Source organism: Chamaea fasciata, unplaced genomic scaffold (assembly GCF_029207755.1).
Source record: "Chamaea fasciata isolate MVZ Bird 193981 ecotype frontalis unplaced genomic scaffold, bChaFas1.0.hap1 SCAF_7, whole genome shotgun sequence".
In the NCBI taxonomy this organism is placed as follows: Eukaryota; Metazoa; Chordata; class Aves; order Passeriformes; family Sylviidae; genus Chamaea; species Chamaea fasciata.
Genome location: NW_027094092.1, coordinates 7,402,974 through 7,415,232, shown reverse-complemented (window position 1 = coordinate 7,415,232; position 12,259 = coordinate 7,402,974). Strand labels below are relative to the sequence as shown.

Sequence of the window (12,259 nt, the reverse complement as noted above, 5' to 3'; positions counted from 1 at the left end):
TTCACATATCCCTTTAAAAATCCCGACTAATCATGTTTTTTCACAGTCTCATTAACATCAGAAAGGAGGTGGCAACTCTGCCTTTTTTTCTGAAATATATTCTCACTCTCCATTTCTCTAATTGCAGTAAGCCCTCAAGTGATTTTAAGTCTACTCCAAATTTTGCTTACCTGCAAGACAAAGTGTCCATCTTAACAGCTCTCCTGACTACCAGCATGATAATTTTCAGAAATTCTATCAAAGCATGGCTAGTTTAGCCCCAAATGTTGGTAGCAGTGAAAAAATCACTGACTTTACAATTTAATTTACATTGGCCATGACTTCACTTAATTATGTGAATGTTGAACTGGAACCTGTCTTTATTGCCCCCTTGCCTTTCACATTCAGCTCATTGGTTGCACTGATGTGGAATTTCTGGGGATATGAAGCTTTCATTTTCTGTGTACCAGAGACAGGGTAAAAATGTTGGTTTATCATTTCAAGTCAATTCAGATGCATAGATTTTAATGTATTTCAGAATTTATGGTGCCAGAAGTGTTTGCACTAGAGGTATAAACCACCTCTGCCATTGGTGCAACTGCTGCAGTTTTGGACACACTGGTCTAAAGGATCCCACAATCTACTTAGTATCAGTCCTTGTTTTCAACTGGAGCACCTAACTCTTAATTCGGTTATCTGGGCCCCTATAAAAAATTAGAGAAATTAGAAGACACGTGGGTAACAGGTTTTTTTTCCCCCTAAAAATGCAGTTGCCACTTTTTCTTAGTGGACGCATTTAACACTCACTACTCCTCTGCTCAGAACCTTGCCATGAACTCATTTCTTGTGTGACACTTATTTTGTTGGTCCATTTTAGTGCTCGTCAGACATCATTTCTCTGAAAACAGGCTGACATTTTGTGTCAGAGAGAGCAGGGAGCCCCAGCAGCATCACCAGCTACTCAATCGGTGCATCTGCCAATCATCCCCATGGAGCACCCCATAACATCCACAAGGATGGAGAGAGCATCTGCCTCTTGGCTCAGGGAAAGAGTGACACTTTCAAAGGGCTTGGATAAAGCCCTGCTCTGACCAGCAGGTTCCTGGCATGCAGCAGCAGCTCAGGCTGTGGACTGAAGTCTGACACACACAGGACTCAAGCCCAGACCTCCTTTAATCCAGGTGAATGCTTCACCACCAGCTATTGTTTGCTCTTTAGCTGCTCCCTCTTTGTTGGGTTCGACTCCATTTCTTTTAGAAACACAGCTCCGGCACATCTGGTTTGTCCCAGGACAAACAAGGCACCCTCCTCCCACCACCTTCCTTTTGCACCACAGAAAAGACCAAGCATGAAAATCCGCCCCTTTCTGATTTTGGATCATTTCAGCTTTTAAGAGGAACAAAACACATACGTTGCCTGCCAGCCACCCTGAGAATTTTGCCTCATAGATCAAATTCTCCAAAAGCATCAAATCTGCCTGGAAAGAGCAGGCGGGATGGGGGGGAAGAGTGGTATAAATCACTCCCACTGGAGGCAAGCCCACAGTGCGAGCTCATCAGTTATTTGTTCCATTTGGGGCTGCCAAAGCTTCCAAGTGCATCACTCCCAACCAGAGGCACCATATGGAGGCCTTGCTCATCTGGCGATGAGGTGACAGCATGGCAGCCAAAGTTGCCCTGGGGCAGGGAATTAAATCATCACAGGGGCTGGGATGCAGGAATGGAAAACAGTAATTATTAGAAACCTAGTCATTCTCCTTTCTCCTCCCTCCCCCGAAAAATCCCATTTGAATCTCTTGTTTTCCTCTGCTCTAATTATGTGGCTCTTGTTTCTTACCAACCTGGTGTCACACCCTCACAAACTTCTTTCTGCATCTCCACTCATTTTCCTTTTCTTTTTTCATTTCCTCAATTCTTATTTAAAGAAAAAAACCGCCACTCTATTCCCCCCCATGCACAGGACACAGGCTGCTGCTTTCAGTGGTGACATTTAAATCCATGCTGTCCTCCAGCATCCGGCCGGAGGAGTTGCAGAGGAAATCCTGCTGAGCCTGAGAGTACCAATTGCTGCGCAGGAAACGGCACAGCCCCCAAATCCCAGCCTTTCCAAGCAGCAGCTTCTCTACCCCAGGCACACAGTTAAGTCTGGACTAACACTAGAGGTAGATCCTAAAAGTTTTTCAGAAGAAGCAGTGTAATTCTGGATTTGGGAAAGGCTGCATTTTTTTTTTTCAGCTCTTAATGTTTCTTTGCTAACACTTATCACTAAAAAATTTAGGCGAACATCTAGCCCAGAAAATGCCTGACACATTTTAGTCATTAGTTACCAAACCATTAGTTGCTAAAAGCTGAAATCTGGCTGAAATGGGTTGAGCAAACTCCACTGTCAAGGCAGCAAACAACTTAAAAATGCACTTACAAGCTAATGGAAACTTTTATCAGTCACACTGGAGTTTTGCATGTTACTGTAATTGTATTAGACCTTAATAGAGCAATTATAGTACAGGTTTAGATGGAGAGGCTCCACAATTCAGATGCACACACACACACACACACACAACACCCCTTTTTACCTCCTATTTCAGCAATTCCTGTCAATATTTGCTGTAGTCCCCGGCACAAAAAGCTCCATCGTGGCATCACACAACAGCAGGGAAGGCAAAGTGCAAAGTTGTTTATTAGTAACCAAAGGAATTTCCATTAGAAGTTGAATAACTGGAAATTTAAAACTTCACATTTTACATCTCCACCTGCTCTGTGGAGGCTACAATGCGTTAATTATTGCTTAAATACGTATGCAGTTCTTCAAATTGCATCAAATTATGCTCTTCAAGTTAATGAGGCACAAGGTATTAAAATTGAGCTACCCTTGCCTTTCTGCCTCACATTAAGAGCAGCTCAGTGCCATCAGACATTTAGTCAATTAATTCAGAACAGACAACAGGCAAGTCCAACAAAATAACTTCAGACTTCAGGTGAGATCAGACGCACACAAAATGTTTGATGTACTTTTTCTTTTCTACAATTTGGCTGGTGCTGACTGTTCTCTGTTCCCCAAAGGACCATGATATCACATCTGCAGAGATTTACAATCATTAAAATCTCAGAGAGTTTTCAGATGTAACCACATCACCGTCTCACAGGGTTATATTTAATTACAATGATGAGCACACTCAGATATTTTTGTTACCATCTTCTAGGCAAAAACTGAACTATGTGTAAACTGAACTATATGTAAAAGTTAAAATGCTGCTGGTTTTACTTTTTTTTACCAGAGGAAACCAAGGATTTGTTTAAAATGTATGCCTGCAGGTAAGAACAGCTATAAAATCACTTTCCACTTACTATTAATGTGTCATTCGCAGATTGTGGATTTATTGTTAAAAGTGCACAGCACCATTTTAATCTCCTTACTCCCATTTCCTTCAAGAGATTACCTGAACAGTACAGACTTCCCAGGAAACATTAGTACAGTGGAACTGGTGAAATCCAACAGAAAACAAACAAACAAAAGAGCAGTTCACAGAATCCTAGAATGGTTCGGGTTGAAAGGGACCTGAAAGATCATCCAGTTTTTATCCCAATTCAGAAAATCCAATCTCTTCTCCGTGCAACAACACTTCTCTCACTGTTCTGCCTGGGCAGAACCAACATGAAAATGTGGGAAGCAGGATATAAAATACAACAACAGCTCTTATAGCTTCCCTCAATTTTTGCAAGGATCCATTTGCCAGGATTTAATGGATTGCTGCCAGGCAAGCAGCGCTCAGCAAGCACATATGCCAAATTCCCCACCCCAGGGACACGGGGCCACCATAACCAGGAGAAAATCCCTTTGCTCCCTGTCAGTTTTACATTCCTCACCACTTGCAATAGCCGGAATTCCACCAAAATTTCCATCTGTTTTAAATCTATATTTTATTATTTCAAAATCTATATTTAAAGAGATGAGCAACTGCATTTCTCCAGAGGGAGGATTATTTAAGTGAAATATCCACATGAAAGCAGGTCTCAAACCAGAAGGAAGTATTTCTGCATCAGACTGAGAGCTTCCACTATAAAAAGGTGTGTAACACACCTAATGCTTAAACTACCAAGACAGCACCACTTGCATCACAACTTTGGGACAAAGGTGTCCAACAGGCACATTCTGTGGGCTAAAAAATTTAAAAATATAACCAGGCTCTCTACAGCATGCTGAGTTACAGAGGCAGACAGCCTCATCTGTGCCAAGGAGTCCCTCTGAGCTGCTCAGGATTAAAGCTGAAGGCTGCTCTGTCCAACAGTGCAGATGACAACAGCAGCAGAGAATGGCCTGGAAAGCACATCTGAGAAGAATCTCTCCATTTTTTATTAGGTGTTTGTATGTAAATTGGCTTTTGAAGAGTTTCCCCTGTCACCTTCTACACTCGTGGGACATGGATGTTGCCACCTGACTCCAGGTAGGGTCAATAGGGTTAATGAATGAAGCTTTTAATTAAGTTTTCTTACAGATCACACCATCCTATTTTCCTCTTTGTCTTCCTCCAGAAAAACAGAACAAAAACCATAAGGCAAATCAATATGGTCCTGTCATTAATGTGGTGGCAACCAGCCTTTGGAAAAGGTTATTATTTGTCAAGACATCCTCTCCTGCGAGCTCCTTAATTCTGCTGGAGCCATGGGACATCAAGGAAAGCACCAGGGAATCTTCTCTCATGAAGGGATTGGAACCAGTTAAAGTGTCTGGAGAAAAAGCCCCATGTGAAAGTCGATAATTCTGTGAAAAAAGACACAGAATCAGGCAGGAGACCTCCCATTTTTGTGCATATTTGATTGCACTGAGGTCGGCATTCAATTGTGCTATTGACTTTTGCTGCTGCCCTGTTCTGCTGGGGGTGGGAGATGATGCAATGAATGCAGTCGGAAAAGTTTCCACTGTTGTGTCCTAAAGTTCCCAAATTCAGGGAGGCAATGGATCATGTTTTCCATCACACCAAGTTTATAACTTTTTACGTAGCACCACACTGTCTCATATTATTCATGTCTCCAGAGTATTAAACTAAGTGATCACTGTATTATCAGTCCCATTCCATTTAAAAGGGTGATAACATTTTACACTTGAAATTAAACAACTAATTAATTCCACATATTTTCCTGACTGAACAATCCACTTCCCCATCTTAGAAAGAATTAATCAATTCCCTTACTTCAGTTAAAAAGCAGATTAAAAATGATTGTTTCTAAAGGTTTACCTTAGCTTAAAGTTTTTAAAAATAAAGAATTTTTTTTTAATTTTGACATCCATTTTATGCCTTAGCAATACTTTCTGTTAATAAACGAGAATTTGACCTTGATAAATTAATTCATTTATGCCCTACAAATAATTTCATTTGAATTAACTGCTAACAAATCCAGGGAAGACAGAACATTTCAGAGAAGTGGCAGAGCAGTCTTGCATTATCTCCTTGCAGTTTTAGTGGTGTATCTGCTCTTTAGGACAAGGAGTGGGGATTTAAACTGGAAGAGGATAGACATTAAGAAGAAATTCTTTCCTGTTGAGGGCATGTCATCAGCATTTAAAGCAGATAATACATCAGACCTGGTAGTTTCAAATATTTTATTGCATTTTTATGATATTTAGTGACTATTTGCATGGGCAAGCAAGTCTCAGTGCCCTTCTCCACGTTAGTAAGCATCCTCCCCATTTTCCTGAAGTTAATGTATGGATAACTGATCTCTTATGCAAAGCTGAAATAGGATTTAATGAACCTCCATTACTCAAGCTGCACATTTTCCTCAAGATGAAAAATGCCATGTACAATGTATTTTCCTGCATGTGAATAAGCCCATTAATATAGATTTCTGAACAGAGTGTTTCTACTCAGCAATTTCTGCCCTTTGGGAGGGAGAAGGAAAGAGAGAAGGGAGCAGACACTTCCCCTCACTCCCCCACATCATCTCCAGATAGGAACTGGATCAGCTTTGTTAATACTTCAGGTTCAGAGCTGTTCTTAGTACAGAGGCACAATTGCCTTCTGACAAATGTTTATGAAACCTTTGCTGCCAGCATTAAATCTGTTCTAATGTATTCTTCCCCAAGTTTGATACGAAATGTAATCAAAGCAATACAAATCTGGCAATATCAAAAATTGCTCTCACTTTCACACCTTGTTTGCCTCTTTGAATAATTCCCCTCCCTGAAGAAGCCCTTGTGAGGAATTAAATCTGGATGTACCACCAAGAGACATTAATCTCCAGACAGGTTCTGAAATGCAAATTCTTTTTGCTTTAGCAGCAATAGGCAAGCACCAGTGAAATCACCGTTCAGATGCGCAAAAAGCAGATTTGCAGCCTCAGTCAAGTACCTGAAACACAACTTGGTGTGTTATTGGTTTTTTAGTTTTCCTGGTGTTACTTCACAAAAGTTCTAGATTTACCATACTTTGCTGAAAAAATGTGTTAAACAAGTCTACCTTGCCACTGTATTTCTTGGAATTTCACACTAATTCTGCCTCCTCCTACATTTTCCTCTGAATTTCCACTATTACCCTTCCAAATGGATCCACTGGGTCTCAGATTCTCTGTGGAAACTCAAGGAGAGTTTTCTTCCAAACCTTGCCAGGAGAACTCTGTTGCTTTCCCTCTCTCTACTCAGACAATTAATAGATATCAACTGCAGACTTCATAACTAATATATATAAGGCTGCACAAAAGTTCATTTTTTCCTGATTATCTCTCCTGCTCGGTCCTGAATCAGGTAAGGTACATTTTTGAGAGCTTTACTGTTGCAATGCACAAACCCAATACCTTTAGGAAAAAACATCAAAACCATAGAGAAATAAATCAACAACCTAAAAAAAATTAAAGAGGGGTGGAAAGGAAGGTTTTGATGGAATCGACACTTTCTAATGAAAAAAATCTGTTGCTAGATTTTGGGGAAGATGAATCAGGGAAACCTTATAAATATGATTGTTTAGCAAAAGATTCTGAAAATATGAAACCTATAATCGAAAACAGAAATGGAAGCTTACTTTGAGTTGTAGGATACCAAGTCTTAGTTACTATATAACCTGAAAACAATAGCCTAGCCAGCTGAAGAAGAATCCCTTTTGATGGAACGATACCTTTCTGCTGGCTAAGAAATCAAAGGTCAATGTAGCAAAACAGAAAAGTCTAAAGAGTAGTTTTTAGAGTTTAAAATATAACATATTATGGTAATGCAGTAGTTCTTATAGGCTATATGTAGATTCTATAGGATTTTGTGTCTTGGTTGGTCACTGTAAATTAGAATATTCATCACAAAAGGAGATATATTGCATTGTAAGAAGGACCTCGCTCTCTCACTTCTTTCTCTCTGATCCTGGCTCCTCCCTTAGCTCCTCTTCTGCTCTTGCCTCTTCACTGCTCTCTATTCCCTGCTCTCTCGCTCTTCCTCCTGCTCTCTGACCCCTGCCACCTTGCTCCCTCGCTCCTCTCTCTCTTAACTTTTACCCCCTTGCTCTTTCTCCCTCTCTCTCTGGGACTTCCCTTCAGCCGAGGCTGGTGGCTGAAGGCAAGGCCCTCTTTACCCACGACCCTTGCAATAAAACCATGTATTCTAGAATATCTCAGGTCAGCAGAATTCCTTCTCCCTGCCATCCGCAGATTCCACCTACAGTTAGACAGTAGCAGGAGGTTTCCAAGTGGAATTATTTGATACCTCTGAGGCAACATGCAGCAGACACAGCTTCTCTCTTTTGCAGAAACAACCCTATCTATTCACACTGAAATATAGGGACAAGGATATGGATTTTGTGGACTAATGATCACTCAAAGAACCTTAAAAAAAGCCAACTCTTCTCACTGCAAACGTCCTCAGTAACCAGTGAGTCTGCTCTGCAGAGCTTGTCTCAGAGTATGGGCTCACAGCTTCTTTTGACAACTTTGCCATCATTAGACTCCCCCAGTCAATCACACCATGTTCAGCTGGGAACTCCCTCCCCAAACTGTTCAACTCACATAGAAACTATGCCTGAACCTCAGAACAAAATCTAAGACCACAGAACGAAACCAACAGTTACCACTTTTTTTTTTTAATATTGTGCTACATGAAACACTGCCATTGCTTTGAACATTTCAGAATTTTTCTCCTACAATAAATGTGGTTTCCTTGAAAACAACAAACAAACAAACAAACAACAACAAAAAAAACCCAAATTCAAGCTGCAATTGGACATTCAGGAGAAAAGCATAATAATTCCAGTGTGCCACCAAAATATCCTCAAGAAGACACCAAAAGCTAACTGAGGTTCTGTGTTTTAAAGCTCATCCCTTCTACCAGCAGTTAGCTGTATGTTCAAGGTACATCCGTGGGGGAGAAGAACCTGCTTAAAAGTCATTAATTCCCCACAAATAAATAACTCATTTCTCATTTCCAGCAGCTTCAGTTCTACTCAGGTTCCAAAGTTACTGTTCAGAACAACAAATCTCTTTCACCACTCCCAAAACAAAACAGTGAAACTCATGACTTCACAGCTCCCAAATTTTCTACTCCCATCCCATATGAACAAAGCAAACTGCAATAAAAACCAATTTCGAAGTTAAATGGTACCCTCAGAAAATCTGTTTAGTGATCTGCTTCCCTCTTCCCCTCCAAAGCCTAAACCAAAAGTAACAATTAAAAAAAAATCTGGGAAGGTTTTGTAAACAGATTGCAACCAAAAGGAAAAATTCTTACCTTGAAGCATCAAAGCTGTCATAGGATCCAACCGTGTAGTGTCTAAACAGCTTCTTTGTCCTATCTATTCGTGTTTCTGCACAGAGAAAAAAGAATTTTCAATACTTCTGTATTTCTTAACTAAGTGCTGAAGCATTTGTTTATATTCCCTTGCAGTGAATGAACGTAGTTTCAAGGCATTTTGGGGAAAAAAAAAAAAAGTTGGCTTTGCAGATATTCTTTTGTCATGTTAGATACATCAAGTGAATAAGGAGAACTTCTTGGAGATCATGAATCACATCATTCACAAGTTTTAAAGCTCCACTCATAGTTTCAGTGGCAAAAACTTCAGCATTCTTTTATAGTTAGGAAGGAAGGAAGGAAGGAAGGAAGGAAGGAAGGAAGGAAGGAAGGAAGGAAGGAAGGAAGGAAGGAAGGAAGGAAGGAAGGAAGGAAGGAAGGAAGGAAGGAAGGAAGGAAGGAAGGAAGGAAGGAAGGAAGGAAGGAAGGAAGGAAGGAAGGAAGGAAGGAAGGAAGGAAGGAAGGAAGGAAGGAAGGAAGGAAGGAAGGAAGGAAGGAAGGAAGGAAGGAAGGAAGGAAGGAAGGAAGGAAGGAAGGAAGGAAGGAAGGAAGGAAGGAAGGATATCAGAAAGTTTAGGAAAATAGCCAGAATATGCAAATCAATATTTTTTGCCTAACTACGGGTTTGGTCCTTCTATGGAATCACCTTTGGTTTGGCTAAGAGACATCAAAAATCAGATGAAAAAGTTTCTGGTTTATATTGTGATGATGAAAGTCTCATCTGCATAGCTGGGGGCCTCTCCATGGAAGAACAGCCTGATACAATCCAACAGATTTTATTAATTCTCCAAGCCAGACAGAACCCTCAAGGCACAGCACCTCTGTGGCACCATTTTTAAGGATGGTACAAATGACTGAGATTCATGTTGTCAAATGACCCAAAGGCAAGACTGCAGAGAGAAAAAGAACAGGATGGAAGGGCTTTGAACACAGCCAAGGAGCTGGAGAAAGTCCTGGGAGGCAGACTTGGGGAAGAAGGGTGGGGAAAATGCATATTTCCTTGTTTTAACCAGTGCAGCTAACACGTAACTGGATCATGCCCCCAGCTGGAGGCATAAATATAAATACATCCACAATACAGAGAAATTCCAGCTGGAAATGTACATGCAGGTTGCAGCTGGCTGAAAGAGTAAGAAAGTTATTTCTTTAGAGCTGTGCACCGATTGGGAAGGTCCAAGAAAAGCACTAAGGAAAAACAGAAATATTTACATTTTTGTATATTTTGTGGAGACCAGCCAGCCTCCATCCTACAGGATGGCTGGAGAGGGAGAAAATCCCTATTATAATATGAACTCTACTTGATAGTTTAGTTAATTTTGTCCCTTTGTCACTCACCTACAACCTGTATTTTCTGCCTAAAAGGTCTTTTCTTTACCCAAAATTCCTGCTCCTAGTGCACAAGTTGCAGTCTGTTCCCCATCGAGCAACACTCTATTTCCATGCCATTCTAAAAATGAGGTTCATACCAAGAGACATAAACAGAAGAAATACAGAAAATTGTAAACCTGGAGTCCACTTTGAGTTTCCCCCTGGCCTGTTCTCAGAAGTCCCTCAGAAATTATTACAAGAAATAAATTGCGATGAATAATATTTAAATCTTAAAGCAACTGCTTGAGCCTTAAGGAGCCAGATGTTCCCCCTGCAGAAAATGTTTTCTATTGCATGATATTTCAGTGCTATAAGGAATACAAAGTGGGTGGGAGGGATGGGAAGGCACAGCAAGACAGAGAGCTTTGTTCAGCTCCCCAGGATTGCAGAGCCAGCACTCTTCAGCTGCAGCTTGGATCTGCTCCCCGGCTCTGCCACCCCTCTGTTTCCCCCCGTCCTCTGTGTGCAGTCATGGATTATTTGGGAAAACAGAAGTCTTGCAAGGCTCTGAACTCGAGGCTAACTGGCAGTTTCCCAGGCTGCTGTGTTAAGTTCTCTAATTACCCTCTTCCCCTCACCTCCGACTCAGATTCCAGGCTGCCCAATTAGTAAGTACACACACCCAGGAGCAGGGGGGGAGTACCAGGAATCTGCCATCAGAATGAACTGGGGACTGAAAAAGGAAAAGGATTCCATTCTCCGACTTGACAAAAGAACACAAAGAACCCATAAGCAAACGCCTAACAAATGCTGTTCTGCGTTCAAGCCAAATATAGCACAGTAACACTGTTATAGGTACATTAGTACGAAGGAGTTAGCTCCAGGTATCCCTGAATGTGTACCCATTCTTATGTCCCAGGGTTTCTCAAGACCAGCACTCCTTACCAAAATGCTTTGCAGTAAGTAAGGACCACCTAAGACTAACAGCCCCATCATTATTTAAGAAGCTTTTACCCACAGAATCTTTTGAGGATTTCTTCTTAAACTTGGTTGCAGAGAGATTAGGAAGACCAGCAAGAAGATATGGAAAAGAAGGTCTAGAAAAGCATTATTTAGCAGTTTTATTTTAATAAAGATAATTATTTTAATAATACTGCATTCTTACTGAGAGGAACCTCTGTCACCACAGATGAAAAGTCCCTACATCAAGCTGGGTCAGTTCAAGAAGTTTTTCTAAGAAGTAGAATAGAACACCAGGGTTTGCAAAACTGGTCCAGCTTCCTTTACACTGACAGAAGAGAGAAACATTGGGATATCACTTGAAATTTCTAGATCTCTTAAGAAGCCCATATTTTACCAGAGTAAATACCATAAGAACACAGCAACTTTTTCCTGGTCCCTTTTCCACTGAAGCCAGTGGAGCTGCCGCACAAATAAACTGCATGCCCTGGGCAATAGTGGCAATCCAAATAATAAAGCCCCAGCTGTTCCTTTATTAGAATCATTTATTGTTGCAGACATCTCAGTGAGCAACAGGCTCAAACCCTGTCCTTCCAGAATTTAATTTATAGGGTTCAAAGAGGGGTGAGCGCTGAGAAAGTGTAGGTGGCAAACATTTCCTCCTTCCTCCACCTCAGGAGTGGTTTAGAGGGCTTTCCTCCAAATAAATGTAGAACTTCCTGTAGATTCTCTGCCTCAGTCTCCTAAGTGACCACAGGACTTGAACAGATCTTGCAGACATTATCAAAAGCTGAAAGATCACTGCCATGAAAAGCAAGAAATACATTTTGGACTCTAAACCACACAGATCAGGCCACTCGTGCCCTGTTTCAGCCCATGTAACACCTGTGGGCCTGTTCCAGCAGCCAGCCCGATTCCCACCCTGACGCTCCTGCTCGGAGTAGGTTGCTTACATATTTGATATTGCTTTGGAAGGGTAAAGAACTAGGAGGGGGAAAAATCCCAAAGCAACTGTCTCCATTCCTTCTCTCCTCCGTGCTGCTCCTCGCAGGGCATTTCTGCGCCGTGTTTCCAAGGAAACTGCGCGGGAATGCTCTGCCAGCAGGGATGTTGTCAGAGGCCTGCCAGCACTCTAGGAAAGGTTCAGAGTCACCAGCATGTCCACAGGATGAACAGAGGAAATAGGAGTGGAACAGCAGAATTTGTGCTGTGATACTGGGAGGCAACAGAGAGCAGCAGGCTCTCCCCATATACC

At 41.4% G+C, this 12,259-nt stretch overlaps 1 protein-coding gene across 7 annotated transcripts in view; it reads right to left on the bottom strand.

The window, feature by feature from the left end:
* Positions 1-12,259, bottom strand: part of SHANK2 (SH3 and multiple ankyrin repeat domains 2) — a 282,608-nt gene that overhangs the window by 126,467 nt on the left and 143,882 nt on the right. For all 7 annotated transcript variants that reach the window (XM_066187426.1, XM_066187431.1, XM_066187424.1 and 4 more), the window contains one exon: positions 8,677-8,752. In XM_066187426.1, coding sequence (XP_066043523.1) covers positions 8,677-8,752 — 76 coding nt within the window. The remainder of the gene's footprint in view (positions 1-8,676; positions 8,753-12,259) is intronic.